Source organism: Chelonia mydas, chromosome 1 (genome assembly GCF_015237465.2).
Source record: "Chelonia mydas isolate rCheMyd1 chromosome 1, rCheMyd1.pri.v2, whole genome shotgun sequence".
Lineage (NCBI taxonomy): Eukaryota > Metazoa > Chordata > Testudines > Cheloniidae > Chelonia > Chelonia mydas.
This window is the reverse complement of record NC_057849.1, coordinates 189,906,752-189,929,737: the sequence shown is the minus strand read 5'-3', so window position 1 is coordinate 189,929,737 and position 22,986 is coordinate 189,906,752. Positions and strand designations below refer to the sequence as shown.

At 42.3% G+C, this 22,986-nt stretch overlaps 1 protein-coding gene across 3 annotated transcripts; it reads left to right on the top strand.

Annotated features, from left to right (window-relative positions):
- Positions 1-300: 300 nt before the first annotated feature.
- Positions 301-21,489, top strand: LOC114018955 (tyrosine-protein phosphatase non-receptor type substrate 1). 3 transcript variants are annotated; one of them, XM_043538526.1, is made up of 6 exons: positions 301-850; positions 14,870-14,954; positions 16,151-16,513; positions 17,073-17,384; positions 18,471-18,566; positions 20,531-21,489. In XM_043538526.1, exons 2-6 carry the CDS (start codon positions 14,870-14,872, stop codon positions 20,659-20,661), a joined length of 987 nt encoding a protein of 328 aa, XP_043394461.1. In that variant the 5' UTR covers positions 301-850; the 3' UTR covers positions 20,662-21,489. The 3 variants fall into 3 exon arrangements, with proteins under 3 accessions (XP_043394461.1, XP_037763572.1, XP_043394460.1); XM_037907644.2 differs by lacking the exon at positions 301-850 and adding an exon at positions 3,444-3,811; XM_043538525.1 differs by lacking the exon at positions 301-850 and adding an exon at positions 3,567-4,074.
- The last annotated feature ends 1,497 nt before the right edge of the window (positions 21,490-22,986 follow it).

Sequence of the window (22,986 nt, the reverse complement as noted above, 5' to 3'; positions counted from 1 at the left end):
AGAAGAAAGGGAAAGAACAATGGTTCCTTTCAATCCTTCCACAAGAAGTGCTTGGGTAAGCCTCTGGCCTAAACTCTTGAAGGGGTTCAATATTTGGAGAGAACTAGAAAAGACAATATTATGCAACTCCATTTTAGGTGTCATTTTCAGTACTTTTTGTGGCTAGAAGTGTCAAAAGACTTGTAGCTAATTTTCTGAGCTTTACTTGTGGTGAACTATTTTGGACAGTGAGCTCTCTGGAAACTGGTTATTCTGTGGTTGGGTGTGCAATGGGTTTGCGTTCTGCTAAGAGGCTATCACTCCCCATACAAAGGACATGTGCTTTGCTTTGAAATCAACGGCATTTTTTATTGTGCAAAAAACTTAACAAGAACCTTTCACTTAGAAAGATGCCACAGATGTAGTTTGTCTCATTCTTATTTTTACCTGCTGGAAGAAGAGTGAGGCTTAGACTTGTGAATGTTCAGCCCCTCTGAAGTTTTTGTTTCTCTACAGCATCTTTCCCCTGAAAACAGCCTTATGACTTGCAGGGCTCCGAGTCAAAAGCAGCACCCCAATATAATGGAAGAGTTTTGACCTGATCGAGACTATCTCCTGTTTGGCCCTCATGCAGGAATTTGGGAAAAGTCTGGTGGCGAGATGATTCCTTGTGTATTGATCTTGCTGCCACAAGAGGCATAGAGATCAGTTCACTTGCTGCAGAGTTTGCTTGAGATGAAAAAGAACGTGGGGATCTAATAAGTAACTTGCTTGGTATGTAACAAAGGCGGGCCCTGAGTGATGTTTATAATTGTAGCTCTAAAACTTCTTGGACTGAACTAAGCCATCTCCTCCACAGTGAAGAGCTGAGGTAAGTGGTGTCCCTGAAGTATTATTTGGTTTGAAAAATTCTTGAAGAGCCTCCCAGTAGGATTTGTGGTGGCAAACAGCCTAATTAGTTTTAGGATAGAGCTTGATAAATTTATGAATGGGATACTGTGATGGAGGTGAGGTTGGGTTCGGTGGCCCAGGGATTCCCTTTTAGTCCTATGTCTTCTGTTCCTAAATCTCATGCTTCAGGGCTTCAGACAGTCACCTGTAGGGGTCAGGACAGAGTTCTTTTCCCTCCTGATGTATTCAGGATTAATTTTTTTTTGCCCTTCCTCAGAAGCATCAGAGATGGAAACAGCTGGAGATGGGACATAGCACTGGTGGGCCAGTGCTCTGATGTAGTACAAAGAATTCTCTTTCTCAGGTGCTTGGCTGGTGGGTCTTGCTCACATGCTCAGAGTTGAACTGATCAGTGTTTTCAGGATCAGGAAGGAATTTTTCCCCAGGTCAGATTGGCAGGAAATTTGGGGTGCTCATTTTTTCTTTTACCTTCCTCTGCAGGATGGGGTGCATATGGCTTGCTAGGATCATCTGAGTATATCTCACCAAATCAATTCCCTGCCATTGCATGGGCCTCGGGCACTGGCACATCTCGGTCACTCCTTTTCTCTGCAATAGTTTACTGTCTTGGGGGCTGTATTACTTTTGTTTAATCCAGGTTATTGGGCTCAAAGCGGGTAACTGGGCGGCAGAATTTAGAGGCCTGTGATGTGCAGGAGGTCAGTCTAGAAGACTGGTGGTCCCTTCTGGCTTGAAACTCTGTGACTCTAGATGAATGGGAATCAGTGAGTTTCTACCAAATTTCAAACCTTGTTTTACATTGGATCCACTCCTTTCCTATGTTGGGTCTAGCACATTGTTTTTCAAACTGCAGGTCATGACCCAGTACTGGGTCGCAGAATGTAAGGAACTGGGTCACGGCAGCTCTGGTCAGCACTGCCGACCGGGCTGTTAAAAGTCCCACCGGCAGTGCTGTCCGGCTAAGGCAGATTAGTCCCTACCTGTTCTGACACTGCGCTGCACCCCGGAAGTGGCCAGCCGGTCCGGCTCCTACATGGGGGGGCACGGGGCTCCACACGCTGCCAACGGGAGCTGGAGGGGGCGGTGCCTGTGGGCGAGAGCCACGCGGAGCCGCTTGCTCACCTCCGCCTAGAAGCCGGACCTGCTGCTGGCCGCTTCCAGGGCGCAGCGCGGTCCGCGGTGCCAGGACAGGCAGGAAGCCTACCTTAGCCCCCCCGCTGTGCCGCTGACCGGGAGCCGCCCGAGGTAAGCCTGTGCCCCAACCCCGCGCCCCAGTCCCCTGTCCCAGCCATGAGCCCCTCCCGCAACATGGAGCCCATTCTTGCACCCCAAACCCCTCATCTCCGGCCCCAGCCCAGAGCCCTGACCCCCTCCTGCACCCCAACCCTCTTCCCCAGTTCTGAGCCCCTCCCACACCCCAAAGCCCACATTCCCAGCTCCGTTGAGTCATGGGCATTGACAATTTTCTTCAGCTGGGTCACCAGAAAAAAGTTTGAAAACCACTGGTCTAACAGATCCCCAAGAGGGTACAGTTTCATCAGAAATGTGTGCACCAGGTTCCCTAACTTTGTGCCATGTTCCCCTGACCCATATTGATGCTGGCTGCAGCAAAGGCCATTTGGTACTCCGTGACTCCCTTAGGATGTGGAACTGCTAAACAGGTGGCTGGCTACATGTGCAAGTGCAAACATTAGCAGTTAGGGGGCTACCGGGATTTGGGACACCGCTAGAGAGTTTTTCCCCTTATACTGCAACAAAGGTTGTTGCTAGATGTGACAGATGAAATCCTGCTCTCGCTTATTTCAGATGACAGGGCCTGAATCTGCTCCCATTGAAATCAAAGGCAAAATTTCTTTTGAAGGAAGTTTCCCATCTAAAGGGAAACAGTGCCACTTTCCTCAGGCCAGGCTTCTCAGTGGTGTATATTATACAGCAGTATTCTGTGGGCGGACATCACACAACTCATTTTTAGTCACCCCTGAGTGTTAAACTTACAGTCCTTTCTCTTGCTGTGCATAGATCTAGGTATTGTGAGACTCGAATTTGTCATTTAAACTTTCCTTCCACCCCACAGTTGTTCAGCAAGGATATATTCCGGTCTCATTCAATACGAGATAATGTATTCTGTGCACCCAGCGTGTACTTTACACAGTCCGCATTCAGTTGTCTGGAGAATACTTATGAAACTTAATTTGGTCTCTTACAAAACAAACACATAAATGCCAAACATGAGATTCAGATATGGGTTAACTATGGATTGAACATTCAGCTCATATTTCCGAAGTGCAGAACTGTAATTCCTTCTTGGCCAAATCTACCCTGTGAAATCCACATTCAGAGACAGGGAGGATTTGCAAAGTAATGAAATGTATAAATATTCACCCAAATTCAGAAGTGACATGCAAAAGTCTCCTGGCTGGCTGAAGTCCTCATTCAAAATTCTTCAGAGGTATATGAGTAATATTGTGATCTGGGGGGGTTGCATGGAACAGATGAGTAACGCGGCTTGAAATTAAATCTTTGGAATGAAACCATTTGTACAATCATATCTTAAAATATTGAGTTTCTATTATGATTTAGCTGCCTTGAAAACGCTGGTACTGTAAAGATGAAAGCAACAGTACATCTAAATCAGGAAGTTACATATTCAGGATTCAACTTTGCAACAAGGCAAGGCTCATTCTTGTTTAATACAGTCATGCGCTAGCCGCATAGGGCTCATCGGCAGGAGCTCTGCTCCCTACCGCTCTTATTCTTAGGACAATGTCAGGAATTCCAGCTCCTCTATTCCAGGTTCTGCTATATTGTAGATGTCAAAAGGTTCTAAAGGCAGGAGACCTCAAAATGCGCGATGAAAAGCTCACGATCTCAGTCATTAAACCACGGATGAGCTGAAAATAACACCCAGTTGCAAGAAAAGGTAAGTTTGCAGTCACTCATCTGTCTAATGGGGTAATTGACTCCCGGCTTGAACGGGCTGTACTTTACTTGGCTGGTGTGTCAAGTTCATTAGCAAGCCAGTGCAATTTCGACAAGAATGCTCTAGTGACTGAAAATTCATGATGGAGGACAACAGGGAATGAATACGGTGGAAATGGTACGGAGGCGTTTTCTTGCTGTGACTTTGTGCTTGGACGATAACATTAATGCTGAATCTGAATTTGGATGTGAACTATTAAGAGGGTAAGTTAGAAATCTGAATCCTGAAGTCTAACTTTAGCAGCATTTTGATCCACATTTGTTAACTGCCAGGTCCACCCAGCTCTGGTTACAATTAATTTTGGAACAAAGAGAAGTGAATGTTAAAGAGAAAAGGGAAACAAAGAAAAAGCCAAGCAGCAGGAGCAATTAGATGAAGTCCATCTGTGGCTCATAACTGAGTGAGTTAGTTCTTCATTCTCCTTCGGATTATTCATCTAGCCAGCATATTCATCTAAGTGTCACAGGTTTGGAGACAGGCTGGCAGTGACCTGTTCACTTTTCAAATTCACTAACTTCATTTTTCTTCATGTCTATGCCAGTCCATTATAACCAACTGAAAAAGTTATTTGGTTGCTAAAAGGACTGAAGGATAGTCTTTCTGTTAAAGTTTAATACAAACACCCAACATATGTGTCTACAGCCGATGAGACCCGGGGTCTGTGCTTGGGTGGCTAGCCCTTCACATGTGGCTGTACTGTCATTTTAAGTGACCTGGCTCAGGAATGTCTACATACCTCTGACTGCTGTGTAAACATACACCTAGTTACCAGCGTGAAGAAAATTGTATAATGTCTTTGGGCCAGAGCCTCAGGTTGTATAAATCAGCACGGCTCCATTGAGCTCAACGGGACTGCCCTGCTACACAGCCGCTGAGAAGCTGAAACTTTTATTCCCACAAGTTTCAGGTGTGTGGTTTTTGAGAGAGAATATTTTAAAAAGAAATTTCCTGTTGTCTGTGTCAAACTCGATTAACCAAACCAGAGAAGAAAAAGATATGGCAGATAATTTTGAAGCTTTAAATCCATACGCAGTTTGGGTATCCTTTGCTTTACTATTAGTATGAACAGGTATTCCCATTCTTGGAAGTAATAGAATCTCTTACAATGGGGACTACCCACACGTAAGTGTGATACTAATAGTAAAATAGATTTTGTAAAAAACCCGCTAAAGGCTCCCAGAGGATTGTAAAAATGTTCATAGGGTTAAACAAGGTAAGACTCGATCCTGCACATTGTGACTAACTCTCTGAGCGGTCTCATGAACTTCAATTGGATTACTCACAATGCACAAAGTTAAGCAGGTGCTGAAGTCTTCAAAGGATCAGGACCTTAATGCACATTACCATTTGCTGTGGTATTGTGAGATGATAAATGGTGCAATTCAGGGCCACACAAAGACAACTTTAACAATACTAGATTTTAAAATATTAGCTTTGTACCCTGTATGCAGAGCGGTTGTAGCTGTGTTGGTCCCAGGGTATTAGAGAGACAAGGTGGGCAAAGTAATATCTTTTATCAGACACATAGACTTTAAGATCAGATGGGACCACTGTGATCATCTATTCTGACTTCCTGCGCATTGCAGGCCACAGAACCTCACCCATCCACTCCTATAACAGACCAACAACCTTCTGTTGTTGAGCAAGACAAACTAGAGATCACCTCGCCCACATTGTGTCTCTCAGCTTTGTATCTTTACAACAATTGGGAGGGGTCTTCTTCTTAGAATCTTTCTTTACTTAACTTTTATCTGGTTGGTTTACCTCTGTTTGTCACAGTCACAATAGGAGCACAAGACACGCATCCATCAGACCATGCTAGTTCTCAAGGAATAGGAGATAATCTGTATTAAAATTGATTTGCAAAGAAAAAGAAATTGTGGGGAAGATTCCCCCTCTACCTCCCACAAATTTTTCTTACGTTAGAAATTCAGATCTTTCCCACCCTGATTTCCTGGAGCATTCTAAGGATAGCGGTGTAAATGCCAGTCCCTGAGCTTACAAACCAAAGACAAGATGTAACTGGGGGTAGTGAAACAAATGAGTGGGTTGGTTGAGGGTGGGTGCAGACTAGAAGATGGAGTAACAGTCATAGGATGTTTTAGCATAAATGAGAGTTGTGTGCACAATTAATAAGCCAAACAGTAACAGTCATCACAACTTAACACCCACCTAAACTGTGAACTTTAGCAATTTGTATTTCTGAGTAATTGAATCTTATTTACATATGTTTCAATCATTAAAAATTCAGTACCCTACGTGCTTTCAATTAAGGGCAGAGAGAACTCAGTCTTCATCTGAAACCCTAAAATTTGCTAGAGGACTTTTTGTTGAAGATCGATGAGACACCTGATATTTTTCTTATTTTTTTTTAAACCCGCCAGGCATCATGAAGAAGAAAAGATACAACCTCCTTTTTGTTCTTTCTGGCAGGTCACCCTTAAGTTACTACCTAAAGTCTCATGGACAATAAGACATTCATTAAGTTACAATATGCTGTTGCACATAAAATAGTCTTTTCCCCCATTTTACTTTCTCGAAAACTTGGCACACAGGCAACTTGGATACTCATCTTGGGACCAGAAGTGATCAAGCAATGTAATCAAGTCTAGTGTTTTTCAGCATAGGTACAAAATATCCTCCTGGCAGTTAACTAAGTATATGCTAAATTATTTATACAACCAACTGCATTCCAAAGTATATATGTCATTAATTATCAAATTTGGGATCTTGTAGAAAGGTTTGTGTGTTTGATTTACAATCACTTGATTAAGGGTGGTAGTTTAGCATGTAATACTGCAAAGTAACTATCCAAAATGAACTCAAGTTGTGTAAAGATTAATTTTAAGGGCTATGTTGATATAAGTGGCTGAGAAGGTCCCAAAAGTTGTTACCAGGATAACTTGTAGTATACATATTAGGAAGTTGAAAAATAGGGGTGCTAAATTAAACTGTACTGGAGTTGGAATATATAAGGTGGTCAGAGAACTCAAATCTGCTTGTCATATTTCAAGGCAAAAGCCATTCTGTCAGTCTTTTAAAAAGAAATGCATTTTCTACCCTATTGGAGAAACAGTGTTGTGTGTTCTGGAATCAGGAAAGCTTCAGCTAGGAATGAAAAGAGGAACATCAAATTTAGGATGAAGTCCTTTTTTAAAGCATTTTACTTTCATAATTGCTTCCTCCTGCTAAATTGAGAACTATATGCTTCTGCGGCTGAATTATGGATGTGAACACTTCTGTTTTGACTGAGAAAATAAATCAACATTGTCATAAACATACAGCTAAGGGTAGCATAAAATCCCTCCTTTACCTGTAAAGGGTTAAGAAGCTCAGATAACCTGGTTGGCACCTGACCAAGAGGACCAATAAGGGGAGAAGATACTTTCAAATCTGTGGGGGAAGGTTTTTGTGTGTGCTCTCTCTCTCTTTTTTTTTTCTCTCCTGGACAGCGAGGAACCAGGGCAGGGAAAATACATCTCCTAAAGCCATACCTGAACTAAGCATATAAGATTACAAATTGTAAGCAATAGGAAGGAAATGCGTTAGATTATCTTTTGTTTTAGCTTGTGAATTTTCCCTAGGCTAAGAGGGAGGTTTATTCCTGGGTTTTTTTTGTAACTTTAAAGTTTTGCCTAGAGGGGAATCCTCTGTGTTTTGAATCTGATTACCCTGTAAAAGTACCTTCCATCCTGATTTTACAGAGGTGCTGCTTTTACTTTTTCTTTATAATAAAGTTCTGCTTTTAAGAACCTGATTGGTTTTTAGTGTCTAAAAACCCAACGGGCTGGTCTGTGCTCACCTTGTTTACTGTCAAGCCTCCCCAGAAAGGGGGTGAAAGGGCTTGGGGGGATATTTTGGGGAAACAGGAACTCCAAGTGGTTCTTTTCCTAAATCTTTGTCTAACTCACTTGGTGATACTGTTCCAAAGACAAGGAAGAATTTGTGCCTTGGGGAAGTTTTTAACCTAAGCTTGTAGAGATAAGCTTAGGGGGTCTTTCATGTGGGTCCCCACATCTGTACCCTAGAGTTCAAAGTGGGGAGGGAACCCTGACAAACCTCAAAAACTGAAGCAATAGCATTTGTTAACCTTTTGGCCACATTGCAAAACCAATGCTTTTCTGCGGTCATGTAAGGAAAGGGGGGAGCTGAAGAGCTACAGCATTGATGGATTATGGTGGTTGTTATTTTTGTTCCTGAGGGGACTAGCTTTACTGTTGCCTATATGACAGTTATGTGCATGACAAGTCTTTAAATTATTGTGTGAAGTATTGAATTTTTTTGTAAAGCACTTGGAGCCGCAGAAGTGTACCGGGGGAAAAAAGTGTAGTCAGAAGTATTTTCTCTCTGTGTGTTCTATATAAGTCTAGTATCTGCTAATATTAAAGGAGGAAAAAGCATGTGGTCTTCATAGTTCTAAGGTTTGTTTTACAGAGGTAAAATGTGTTTGTGCAGATGTTTAATAAAGGCTTTTTCCTCATACCAAGTAAGTAAACTATCCGTGCTTCCATAACACTGGGTATGTCACTTTACCTCCATTGACACACAGAAATATGAGTTTTGACAGCTTGTCTAAACATGTCATTGTTTAAATTTAAGGCTTAAGCTATATCCATGCATAATATAAAAATAACAGGACCTCCTACTACCATGAGATTACACACACACACACACACACACACACACACACAATTTGATGCTGCACCAAGCACTGCTCCATGCAGCAAAGAACTGTCAGGGAGCTGGGAATTGTTGGTGCCCTGTTTGCTTCAGACAGGCTCCTTCCATGCACCCTCTCCTAGAGCTGGCAATAGGAATTGGTATAGGAGCTGATTAGGCTATCTCTACACCAGCTGAGGACTCTCCACAAAAGAGGAATCGTCATCGGGGAAGATCTATCAAGTTTCCATCCCTTTTGCACCGTCAGAGGACATAGCCCAGGGGAGAGAACCTGTCCCAGTGTATTTTATTGATCAACTAGTGAGGAAAAATACTTTGACAGAGCTTCGCTTTATCAGTGTTACACAATGTTGTTAGTGTGAACCAGTGGAGTTAAGGCCCAGTCTGCACTAAATCTTTTCCAAGGTTGTCAACTAGACTTGGATCCCTGGTGAAGAAGCCTTAATCGAAGGATTAGGGATAGGTTTGTTGCATGAAATCCTGACCCCATCAGAGTCAATGGGGAGTTTTGCCATTAACTTTAATAACACCAGGATTTCACCCATTAACTTTGAGAAAATTTTTCTTTTGCAGAGTCTCTTTTCCTCCAGTCTCGAGCACAGGAGATATTTTCTTCCCGTGACTAAATTAGAGTTTACTTTGATAGATGTCTTGTTTCTCCCTCCCCATCCCCTTAATAACCATGCTCAGATTCAAATGCCCCCTGGTATGTCTCCATGACAGCTGCCAGCTTGGCCACATGCTGTAGACCTCCAGAGCTAAAAGCATGAGCTGCCAGAGCTTGAGCTAAAGAGCCAAGGTTCTTCACTGGGCCTGTAACAACTCATCTCCTCTGTAGAATGGTGCAGATGGCCACCTGGAGCACATGTGCATAAGCAGGAGTCACTTCAGTTTGTTGTTGTTATAATTCTTATTTATTTGTATTGTGCTAGCATCTAGAGGCTCCAGTCGGGCATCATAGCCTTGTTGCCATAATGTCAGTTGGGCATAACAAATTTGGCAAGCATAAAATGGATGCATCAAATTTAGGTACTAATCCTGCAAGCACTCAGTGGGGGTGAGTGACATTACTCTGATGAAGAGTCCTGTTAAAGTCAAAGGGACTATTTATGTGGGTCAAATTACTCATGTATCTGTTTCCTCTTAGAGAAAATTCAGGGTAACATAATCTGCTATTACAGAATTAAATAAGATCTGCAAATGGAAGCCTTCTGGGTGTATTTAATACTATGAGACCTGAAAAGCTTTTGATTTGGTCAATGATATATATTTCATCACTTATCAATGTAGTTACCTCCTTTATTGAACATTAGTACCTTTTTATTCTCTATTGCACCAGCCAACCAAAGTGGTTTGAGGGATTGTCTACACACAGAGTTGCAACAGGTTAACTTAAGAAGTGATTTCAAACTGGTTTAGTTAAACTGGTACAATAGGCTGTACAGACACACTTATTTTGGTTAAACCCATCTTTAGTTTGTTTCAATTATGTCAGTTAGAAACAGGCTTAAGCTAAACTGAAATAAAAAGATTGTGTGTCAGATAGTGCGTCTCAACCTTAACCGCAGCAGAGTTGCTGCTCCATGAGAATAAGCCATTCTGAAACCAAACCAAACACGAGTGGTGTACCTGTCTGTCTAAACCGGTGCAAGTTTGTATGAACACAGCTCCACAGCCTCTCAATGGAAGCTTTCTAACAGCATTCCAGTTATCCCATGGTCTCATAGATCATTAATTATGTTGTCCACAGAAAAACTTACCAGGATTATAATAAAACTTACACCTATCATTTAGATACATGACTCCTTTCAATCAGAGAGATGAACAATATCTGCAATATGCAGAAGCATGCACACTCTGCTCCTTATTAGAGCTATTAACAAAATCTACCATTATCTCATGTCATTTTAATGTATTATATCAGTTTGTTGAGCACTTTTTGGAAATACTTGCTACCCAAACATACGAACTTTTGCTTACTTTCATAAAGTTCATTTTAAAGAAAAATAAGGCAGAATGGGTCACACACAGGCCCAGATCCTGCCATCGGTTTCACACAGGAAGGCCCCTCTCTCTGCACAGAGCTGACACATTTCATCTGAGCTCCACAGGTGTGCAGGAGTTCACCTCAGCAAGCTCACTGCAATACCAGGGCCTTAGTTAAAACAAGCAGTAAGTTCAGTTGAGCTTGTCCAAACCATTAGGACAGCTGCCCCCCACCAGTAGAGGTACTGAGGGAAGCTGTGTCTGACATCTACTGTCAAGCACAGCTGAAAATTGTAATGTAGGGCCCTGCATATAATGTATGCCATCGTATTGTTCGCTCTGCTTGTGTCGTTATAACCCCTTCCTCCACCTGTGCTTATCCTGTCTATTCAGAGTGTAAGCTGTTCAGGGCAGGGACTATCTACTGCTCTGTTTGTGTAGTGCCTAGCACAATAGGCCCCACTTGTGGCTGGCCCTTAGGCACTGCTGTAATAAACACGGTTAATAGTATTGTATAAGCCACTTTTCAGAAGAATTTCTCACTCACTATATGTTATTTGCCTTCCTGTTTTTGAAGTCGTATTTGGGTCACATTTCCAAGGCTTTCTTCATAATCACAAGGGCAAGAAATGGACTTCTTTTAAAACAAAATTTAAATGAAAACAGAGAGTCCCTCGTCCTTGGGAGCTGGGACTTTCAGTAAAAGGTAATAATCTGTCATTTTTCACCACAAACTTCCTCAGCGCTCTAGATGTGGATTCAAATAGAGAAAATGGTGGGATTCACTAAGGTATTTAGGTGGCTGATGCCTAAATACCTTTGTGAATTCCACCCAATGTATTATCATAAAGAGCCCTCGATATATTATCTTATACATAAATGGCTGAATGAGAATTTTTTTATTGAAAAAAATCTTTCAATTATTGAATTTTTCACAGATAGTTTGCATTTTGTTCAAAACTTTCTACTTAAAACAAAACTGAAAAAAAGAATTGCCCGTTGGCTCTGCTATACATGTTTTGTGTGTTTTCACACATGCCCCTACCCAGTTATTGGTTTCTTCATTGCTAATTGTGATTGATTGTATATAACTAACCAGACCAATCTTTTCATTTTTGAAAATTTTCATTTGCTTGAAGATAAATAAGTTTAAGGCTACCCTAGACTGGTGTTTCTCAACCTTTTGGATACCAGGGACTGGCTTGCTGCCTTCCTAAACTGTGTCAGGGAGATCTCCGGGAGCAGCACCAGTCAACAGCCCGGTCATTGAGAAATACTGCTTAGACCGGGGTGGGAAAAATTTTTGGCCTGAGGGCCACATCAGGAAATGGAAATTGTATGGCAGGCCATGAAGACTCACAAAATTGGGGTTGGGGTGCGGGAGGGGGTGAGGGCTCTGGTTAGGGTGTGGACTCTGGGGCGGGGCTGGGGATGAGGCGTTTGGGGTATAGGAGGGTGCTCTGGGCTGGGATCGAGGGGTTTGGAGAGTGGGATCAGGGCTGGGGCAGACATAATGTCTGACATTATGTATGTGAGAAAAATCAAACCAGTTACACCCACCACCCAAATGCTCTTTCCACGGCCTGTCTTAATGAAATCCTCCTCCGTACTGGGCTCTAATTGGTGTTTTAAAGTAGCTAAGACTTTTTTTTAATTTACTTTTGACTGTAGCTAGTGATTGACAAGCACAATTACATTATTTTCCTCCTTGTGAAGGGAGAGGAAGTAAAACAGATGTTTGGGGTGTATAATCGAGGCACTCTCTTTTGAACTATGTCCATCTGTATGAGGAAGAATACTTAAATATCTCCTTAATTTCTTCCTTGCAACCTGACACTCACCTAGGAAAAATTATTACTGAACCAACCATTTCAAAATGGATCCTATGGTTTGGCTTCTATGACCATACCTAGGTGCCTAATGAAGTGGCTGGATTTCCAAAAGTGCTGAGCGTGCCCTGGCTGCTTTGACACCCAGCAGTGTCCATTTAGGCTTTTTGAAAGTCTTGGGGCCTAAAGTAACAGGCAGGAGGAACTAAAAAAACATGCTCAAAACTCTGTGAAAGCATCTCCCAGAGACAAATGCCAAATCCCCCCAAATAAGATTTCCAGATAAGGGTGAATATAAATGAAGTGCAAAATAAGGAGAGCCCCACAAAGCTCACCCAAGCCTGTTCCAAATAAACAGATGTAATCTAGGGCTACCATGTTATGGGGGGAACCCCCAGGGAGAAGAGGAAAAAATCATGGAATAGAGGAGGGTAAAATATGCCCTGTAAGCCCAACGTCATATGGACCAAATGAAAAAGACTGTATTACTTTGTCTTTTGCTCTATATGCAACAAATGTAGTATGAAGGGAGCACATGGGTGTAGTGGGGTCCAGGCTCCAGCAATATTCAGGGCCCGGGGGCCCAGCTCCACCAATGTTCGGGGCTGCGGGTCTCTCCCCCAGGCCTGCCTGCCGCCCCCAAGCATCCCTGCCTGCACTCCACTCTGCCAGCTCCTGGTGTCAACTGCCACCGCAGAGTCCTAGAGCCCCCCAACCACTAATGCCAGGGCAGGCTGACCCTGACTCTGCCCTTCTGCCTCAGATGGAAGGACTCTTCCCTTTTCCAGCGGGACCCTCCACCAGCACAGTGCCCTCCCACCTGCAGTCACCAGTCCTGCTCCACGCTTGGCAAGGGGCAGCCCCATCCCTCACCCCCAGTGAGGGCCAGCACAGCAGCAGGGGAGGAAGCACACATATGATGGCAGCCCCCTGCCTCACCCACCACATGGGAGGCGAGGGGGCTTCCTGGACCTGAGAGGGACCCTAGGAGCACATGCAGTGACAGTGGTGCGAGGTGAGTGTGCTGCTGGGGGGCAGAGAGGCTCCCTCCCCCAGAGCTCGCTGCTGCCGGTGGGGAGAGGGCTGGGGAAGTCCTCCTCTCTTGCCCCAGCCCTGGGGCAGCCTGTCTGCACCCCAAACTTCTCATCCCCGGCCCCACCCCAGAGCCTGTACCCCCAGCCAGAGCCTGCACCCCCCCATATCCCAACCCTCTACCTGAGCCCTGAGCCCACTCCTGCACCATGAACCCCTCATCCCCACCCCAACCCTCTGCCCGAGCCCCTCCCACACCCCTCATCATCAGCCCCACCCCAGAGCACTCACAGTTTTACATTATTTTAAAAAATATGTATCCGTTTACAAGGCAGGTGGGGTGGGGGGTCAGGACTTGGACCTGTTCTGGGCACCACCAAAAATTATACAACCCTGCGGTGGGGTCCAATTAACCATGTTTATTAAACATATGCAACAGGCAAGGCCTAACTACATACACACAGTGCTACTCTGGCAGGGCTCTGGTGGCTTCTGAAGCACAGGGGGCAGAGAGGGCCACTGGAGTGCTCACACATTACATAAAGAGCTATTACTCAATTCCTATACACTAGGCTATATGGCTGCTCAGAGGCTGCCTATCATATTCCTGCTCCTTTGCTAAGTGGCAGCAAATTCCAGGGCTTTATATGTCAGACCAGAAATCAATGATGCAGAGTCAGGTAGTTTCTTAGTGTAATTTGTTTTTGTATAAAGTATACGCAAGTCTCTTCGTTGAACCCATCTGAAGATGACTGCCTTGGTAGTACAAAGCAGCTGTCATGGGCTCCTGTCTCTGTGACGCCCCAGAATCTCAGAACTTAAACACGCTGTTCTCTGTCCCTCCCTTAAGCCCTGGGTCTTCTATCTAGGAAGCTTCCTAATCAGCACTCCTCACCAAGGATCACATGGCCTTGACGAGTAGCCTGGCTTTTGTGCAGCTGGTCTGCAACCCAAAGGGACCTCGGAAGTGGGGAACTTCCCCATCAGAGATACACACAGTCCCCTTAACATCTGTCTGGATTCAGTTGCCTTGTGGCATTTTTAACTCTTTCTGTGGGGAGTGTCATCCTAGGTCCTTGTGTGCCTCAGTGATGCATGATGACAGAACCTCTTGCCATGTCAATATCTGAATATTAGCAGGTGGAGATTGGTGTTTGACCAGTTGTTCTAATATTCATTTCTATGTTAATCATTCCTTTCTAGGGTCTTAATAATGATGGCCTCCTGCTGGCTTGGCTGTGCAAAGATCAGCATGCAAATTGCTCAGCTCCACCAAAATCCTCTACACTTGTTATTCTTTATATTTATTATGTTATTCTTTATATTACCGACTTAACTTTGAAATTTCCTTGGAACTTGCCCTGTGGCCTCTGAAATACTAACATGTCTGAGATCCAAAGAGATGCTTTTAATGATGATAAAGACTAGCACCTTACAGGCAGGCGCTGGTTAACTCAACAGTGTTTTGCAGATGCTGCCCACGGAACTTCAGCTGCCCAGAAGAGAGACTAAATTACTGGTGCTTCTAATATTCATATTTCGTCTTTGGCACTCAGGTAGGCACACAGATTTGTAGTTCTGTTCAATATCCTTGTTCCAAGAGCTGTGTGTGTTCTCCCTGGGATGGTGGTTGGGGTGAGGTAGGGGCATATCTTCTCCTATATTTATTATAAAAATGAAGGGCCAAATAGATCCCTGGATTTATCCCCACTGACTTCAGTGGAGTTTGATTGAGAATGAAATTGGCCATCTAGACAGAACTCTGTTGTCACCTCAATATTTTGAAAACACTCCTGCCTCTTTCCAACCGGCTTATTTTAAAGCACTAAGGATTCCATTATTTTCCTGTGTGGAATTGGTTATGATGTGAACCCTTCAGAAATGTCAGTGCTCTTATTGTTGACTCTATTTCTCTGAAGAGGTGAATCATTGAAAGCTGCTGTTACTCAGTTTCTTCACTGATTAATGCTGAAACCAAACTGTTCTGATTTTCCTTCACCCTTTTCCACTCCATCTACCGAAGCTCAAATAAGGGATAAAAACTCAAAATAAGAGACTTGAAAAAATTATAAATGCAGGAAGTTCCAAGTGAAGGAAAAATAACTTCTTTAATATAGCTTCTGTTTCAGGTATTCTCACTTTTCATACTTTACAGCAATAAAATCAAGATGTAGAGTATGAAATTTGGGCCGAGTTTTGCAGGTAGTTACCTGACTGTAAATACAGAGTAACTCCTCTAAAGTCAGTGGAGTTACTCTGGATTCATTCCAAAAGAACTGAGATCAGAATTTGGTTTTTGTGTGCCTAAAGCAAAACTAAGGGACAGCTGAAAGGTATGTCCCTAACCTCAGATGTCTGCTACCTGATCTTACAGTATAGAGGTATAGAAATAATCCACAGCCACTTACAGTATTCACGAGCAGATTTAAACCCAGGCATGTAAGGGGCTTCTATCCACTTATAAAAGAACAATCATTTGCCTCATAAAGGTGAAGTAGATTTGCCAAAAATGACTCTAATAAATCCAACTTAAGTTGCAAAACTATTTATGAACACTCTTAGTATAATAAAGGGTTAACATTTTCCCCAGATCCGCAGGCATAATCCTAAATGAAGACCTCCATTCCTGTAATGGAGCCCACATGTGGCCTAACCTCCCTCCCCACTCATCTCTATTTACAGAATGTGAAGAAGCTGTCTTATTCTTTAATATACGTGTAACTTACCTGTTCCATTTTCCTTTCCCATTTAGGGTCAATGATCCAAACCACACCCATTGCACTGAGTCCAAAGATGGTCTCAGCATTACAGGGTGAAACAGTGAGAGCAGTCTGTGCACAGAACATTGAAGAAACGGAAGGGTTGGCTATAACTCTGAGAAGACACAGCAGCTCTGCTGAGCTGTGTTACATACAGCTTGGAAATTTCACCATTTGGAGCAGAAATTGCACAGACCGTATAAACCTAGAATATAATAAGCCAACAAAAGAGGGCTATGTTGTTATGGAGAGAGTCTCTGTCAAAGATTCTGGTGTTTACAGCTGCACCTTGGACAAGACAATCCCTCCTCCTGTGAGAACGCTGAGCCAGTCTCACATTTGCCTCACAGTGTCAGGTGAGCCAGGACTTCTCCGTGTTCCACATATCCTAAACGCTGCAGTGCTCTGATATGTGGGTGAAAGGACGGGTTGAAATGCTTGTGTGACGTTCACTGCTGTGGAGTGTGGGCTGCTTTGTGATGACTAAGCTCTGTAGTGACAATCTGAGCCAGTATGGTTACTGGGCTGGCTTTCCATTTATCATAGTCCTTGTGGGCGTGCATCACAGGCTCCCTCAGCTCCTGTTTAACAGGTAACACCTCGTTCCCTGGTGCGCCCCATGAACACAGACACCAGTTCTGTGCACATGACCTATTTCCCCCACCCCTGAGACTGAGCTGCTCTCGCTGGTATGGCAGAGCAGTTCAGGGCTGTTGAGGAGGAAGAGGTGGCAGAGCTCTGACCCTTGAGCCACACCACGGGACCCCAGTTGAATGGCTTCACAGGGGACCCCCTGATTTATGGAACCCAGCCCTGGGCTATCCCGCAATTCACAGTGACCGGTAACACCTATGGGGCATTGTACAGGTAAAGAGTTACAGGGAGCAGTGACTAGCCGCCTTCCCTCTCTTTCAGCTCTTCCAGTGGTTGAGGTTTCTTTGGCCTCTTCTTCACCCATTGACAAGGAGACCACGTTAACTTGCAGTGCTTGGGACTTCTATCCTGGAGACATCCAGCTCTCCTGGAATAAGGACAGCCAGTTGTTCACTAACTCAACAAGGAATGACTCTCTGTTCCACAATAGCAACGGGTCTTATTCCTATAGAAGTAACCTTGTTGTTTCCAAAGACGACTGGAATAAATTTGCCCAGTTTTCCTGCCAAGTGAATCACTCTACACTGAAAATGCCTGTTGTGAAAAACCTCACCCTGACCCAGTCTGGTAAAGGTAAATGTGTACTGTGCATTTTCAGGTTGTTTAGTAGCACTGGCTATTCAAGATGTTCATCAATGTTTGTGTTAGGAAACGTATTAGGATTCGTTTGTACACAGTGAAATAAGCCCTTTATTTTTATTGTTTACTCTGAGTGTGCTGAAGTTGACACTTGTTGGGAGAGCTCACAGAGATGGAGTAATAAGACCAAGGCCCACATATATAAAGATACTTCCACATTATGGTGCTCTGCCTTGCAACAAATAACTGATTTAGGAGCCTAACTCTCAATTTCAAAAGGGATATAGGCATTTAGGAGCCAAGATTCCATTGACAGTCTATGGGATTCACAGCCAAACGCAATTTAAGTTTTAGGACAATACTCTGCCTCTAAATAGCAACATCTTTTAGTTGTTTAAGTTGCTATTATTTGTAAATGAATAGAAGCTGGGTCTCCTGAATCCTACTCCAATGCTTTCTCCAGCAGGCCCTTGTGAAATTAAGGTCCTCAGTGTTTATCATTAGTGATCCGACTTTTTGTAAAGAGTAGCAATGATAACATTTAACTGGGTAATTACTAAATCTGATTGAAAAATTTTAGCTAAAAAGTTTTCTTGATCAAATATGAGATTTTGTCCTAATGAAAATGTGTTTGCAGGAAAATGTCAATTTCAGTAAAATTTTCCAATTTTTTGAAGGGGAAAATTCTAAATCAAATGTTTTAAATTGACTTTTTGCAATGTCAACACTTTCAATGTTTCAAAACAAAATATTCTTGTTTTGATCCAAAATTTCAAAACATTTTGTTTCAACATCATGGAATCTATTTTTTTCTGAACTTTTGTTCCCCTAGAATTTCTGATATTTTGATTTTCATCCCAATTGAGGATGAAAACAAACATCAAATTATCAGAATTTCTCACAGGACAGAAATTTCTTTTCCCTACCAACTCTAGCAAATACATCCTGCCTTCCTAAATTCCCCTTGTAATTTTCTTCAAAAAAGTAGTGTTTGTTTCCTGAGGTGGAACATCGATGTGCACTCTTGAATAGCTTCTGAGCTTCCTATTGTGTAATTTACCTGAGTTTTGTTTTCTAAAGCATCTTCAGATTACAACCTGTACTGGATCCCTGTCCCACTGTTTGGTCTCTTAGCAATATTGGCAGCAATAGTTGTGGCAAAGTCTGTGAAATTAAGTGAGTATTCCGTTGTTTGTTTAGTCTTTTTTATTTACAGTTAATGTGATATACGCTGATTAATTCTAACACCATACAGGTGGCACCGTTGCCTTCTGTTTGAGGGAATCAAAACTACTTTAGTGTTTGTGGTTATGTTGCCTTCTAATGACTTGAGGCCTACCAAGTTGATGTAAGCCTTAATACTGATGCAAAGTCTTGCTTAACTCAAGTGATAGATATCTGTGTATTTAGAGCTGAAGAACTGAAATAGAAAGAAGGTAAAAAATAAATAAAGATAATATCATTTTTTGTTAGAATGGTGGTTATTGGTAGTCCTTGGTGCTCTCCTGCTCTGATGGACTGAATTATCACTTTTTCACTTCAGCAGTCGGCTGCCTGCTAAATACCGGAAATACCATTTCCGCAAACGTCCCCTAAAGGCTTCCAAAGCCAACAGGCTGCTGTAGAGCTTTAAGCTGGGAAAAGCTTGGTTATTATGAAACTAATGATGGTAATACCAAAATTTAAAGAAACATATATAATATACAGGGAATGAGGTGGATAATGGGATATAGAGAACCTTTCACCTCTAGGTCACCAGTCTCAATTCATCCTTGGCCCAAAGTGACCCAGAGTTTTTTCCAACTGGAAGGTGACCTGTGTGAAATGAGTTGTTGGTCTCAGTTCAGTTCCCAGTGGGTAAGTGTTCAGATAATAAAAATGAGAAGTACTTGTGACACCTTAGAGACTAACAAATTTAGTTGGGCATAAGTTTTCGTGGGCTAAAACCCACTTCATCGGATGCATGCAGTGGAAAATACAGTAGGAAGGTATATATACACAGAGTACATGAAACAATGGGTATTGCCATACCAACTCTAACGAGACCAACACTTTAATTGATTGGTCTTGTTACAGTTGGTATGGCAACACCCATTTTTTCATGTTCTCTGTGTATATATACCTTCCTACTGTATTTTCCACTGCATGCATCTGATGAAGTGGGTTTTAGCCCATGAAAACTTTTGCCCAAATAAATTTGTTAGTCTCTAAGGTGCCACAAGTACACCTTGTTTTTTTTTGTTTGTTTGTTTTTGCTGATACAGACTAACATGGCTACCACTCTGAAACCTGTTCAGATAATGAAAATCTTCCCTACAGTTGGTCTAATTGATACCTTTGTTATCAGTCTGAGCAGAGAGGCCAAGGTCTGAGTAAGCATGGAGACTCAATTACCCTTTCCCTGCAAGGTCGGCATGGAGGTTCATTGACAGGCTAGTGTAGAGAAGTTTGCACTGCTGCTGTCCCTGTTGTCTGGCTGAACAAGGGACTTCATGCCTAGGGCTGCCAGCCTTGCACATTTCATCATCGCTAAATTTGGGTGCTGATTTTAAAAGAAAAAATTGACAATGTACCCACGATATGCTATACAATCACAGCACACATCATGTGTTAGTGCAATAGCTTTCCCAGCTGTGTGTCACTTATGCATTATAAAGACATACACGTGCACAGTGGGTGGAATACCAATTGATGTTGAATAAAACAGTCCCCACAAAAGTGCTTGACACAAAAAGACATCTTCTGCTGGGGGCGAAATACGAGCTTTAGTTCCACCTAATAGGGGGACTTAATTGTAGAGTTAAGGTTTTGCTTCGCATTAACATTAGTGAGTGATGAAATTATACAACCTTATAAAAATAAAACTGTGTTCCTATCCCAATAAGAGGATGTGTATTATTCCTCTGTGCAAAAAGCTACTGTATGCATTGTGTTTTATGAAATATACTCTCTCTTGTGAGCAAATATAACCCAACATTAACACAAATGTATCACTGTTCTGGATAAATTAGAATATAATTTGTTAAAATACCAGTGACACTTAGATCAATAATCAGTTCCACATTCCAAAACTGTGTTTTATGTGTATAAAATGTGCTGTCTCTTTTGGAGCTAAGCCCAGTATTATCTACCTGTTTTAGGATTCAAGTCCACATCACAGAGCTCCACAGGAAGGGGATTGCCAGAGACAGCTGAGACACATCCTCCGCAAGAAAGCCAGAGTGATACAACCTATTCATTGCTTACTCATTATCCAGGATCTGCTTTATGAGCTGCTGTCAAGTGTAGGACGTGGGCTCTGAAATATAGAAGAAGACAATATTGCATTCCACTGCAGTCTTCAGTGTTGGATGTGCCTATCGGATTATTACAGACAGGCGCGTCTAGAGAAACAAATAATGACTTGCTCCTGGTAATACTGAAACCTAGAGCTGTTAAAAAAATGGAATAAAAGCAGGGGCAGAGCAGTTTGCTGGACACTTGTTGGAATTCTCAGAGATAAGACAGTATTATGAAACAAGAAGACAGGCATGTAATCTGGCACATAAAGGGAATTAAAACACCCAGAGGATTTTTTAAAAGGTGCCCAATCTGAGTGCCAGGTTACTGTGTGCCTTGGGGAGATGATGCACTTGTCTGGTGGTGGAGCATTATGGGCATGACCATGAGGTTAGGTAATTGTATGCATCCAGCAGGACTTGATACTCTTCCTCTTGAGTCAGTATTGAACCAATATTCCATCAGAACAGTAAGGGGATGTTTTTGTTCAAGGTTCTGCTTTTCAGTTGTCATGTTTAACTTAGGTACCAATCACTTTTGATCATTACTTACCAAATACATCATATGTAAGATAATGAGTGTTCTGGCTATATTCCTGTGTAACAGCAGTCTGTTGAAAATTCCCCATCTAGTTTAATTCAGATACAGCATGATGCATGCTGTCACACATCTGCCATATTCCACCACAGAGGTGGAGGCATTTCAGTAGCTGGCAAAGTGATCCTGCATGCAGTATGTAGTTTGCAAACCGCTTTGTGAGGTGCTTGGGAAGCTTTTTGGATGAAAGAAACGCTAAATAAATGCAACGTTTTATCACTGAGTGAAACAACCCTGCACTGATTGTCTTTACCAATGTTACACAAATCCGTACTCTCACCATATCTGAGTGTATTACTCTTTGCTTCCTCAGCTATAGGCACTTTATGAAAGACACTGATGATCTAAGTTGTTGACTTTCATAGAAAAAACTATCACCATGCAGCAATAAGAATAGCTGTATTTTTTTACTATATTCTTACTAATCCTCAGTTCCCTGTGTTTTTACCCAGGACACTGGAGTATATTAATGCATTGAAATGACAATGTCTGACATTTCTAAACGTGAGATCAAAATGGAGGTGCTATTGGGAAGAAAATGGTGTTGAGGGTGAGGGCTTTCTGTTAAGTGTGCTCGCTTGTCCATAGTTTTGTTCTCATGTGTCAATTGTATACTAGTTTAAAAATCATTAAAGATATTTAACAATGAAAGATAGCTAGAAGGATGGATAGGGAGCCTAGATAGCTGTTTGTGTCAGACCCAATTATTTCAATTTTGTTTTTAGTAGGTTTTCCAAAGACCACTACAGCTGAAGTATTAATTCAGGTATGAGAAAGAAAAAATGGAAAGAGGGTGAAAAGAGCTAATCAAAAGTGAGGGGTTTTTGTAGGCAAATTGTTAGCTGCTCATAAGGTTCTGAATTAACAATAGAGCTGGGTCAAATTTTGAAAGCTTTCTTTTAAACCATAATGGATGGGATTTTAACAGCTGACTTGACATCCACTCCTGTTACTTATAATGGGATTTAGGTATCTATGTCCCTCGGGCAGCTTCAAAAATCTCAGCTTTAATATTGTTTTCAAATGAAAGCTTAGAGCTTGGCCCTGCAAATACTTACCATCAAACATAGTTCTTATCTCTGTGTTTAGTTCCATTGGTGTCAGTTGATTTAACACCAGGGTAACTAAGATCAGAATCGGGTCCCAGAGAAATAACACAAGGAACACTATTGACTGTATTGTTAATTTTCAGCTATAACTCCATTAAAAAACACCCTCCTTTTTTCGACTTATTTGGCACTGTCGCTGAAATTTCAATGTACCACAGAATTCAGAATCAACTGCACTACACAAACCATGGGCCCAAGCACACAGTTTAGATCCAGCAGCGTACATGGTGGGGGGGGCCCTTAATTAAGCATAATTTCATGAAGCCAATGAATTGTCTTAGATGTAGTGACTCTCAAGCAGCCAGGGCTGGATTGGAACCAACCAGCACTCTAGTGGGGAAAGTGTGTTCGTAATAGCAATTTTTTATGCCATCCATTTCCCCTGAGTTTCTCTTTCTTTACAATCAGGAGGCACAGAATACATTCAGTTGGCAAGCTATTCAGTAAAGAAACATTTCTAACTTACTTAGAGATCAAAACTAATTCTAACTGGCCCACTATCCCATGGTACCAGTGCTTTCAAGTTCAGCATTATGTTTCTCAACTTTCTAGAAACAGAAAGCTAACTTTAATGGGAGTCATAGGGATTGGTCAATTAGGAAATACACAAA

Coding starts and splice junctions, on each gene's coding strand:
- LOC114018955 (XM_043538526.1), top strand. CDS start 14,870: ATGCTGCCCACGGAACTTCAGCTGCCCAGAAGAGAGACTAAATTACTG. Junction 14,955..16,150: donor ATTTCGTCTTTGGCACTCAG/GTAGGCACACAG, acceptor TTTCCCATTTAG/GGTCAATGATCCAAACCACA. Junction 18,567..20,530: donor GGCAAAGTCTGTGAAATTAA/GTGAGTATTCCG, acceptor TACCTGTTTTAG/GATTCAAGTCCACATCACAG.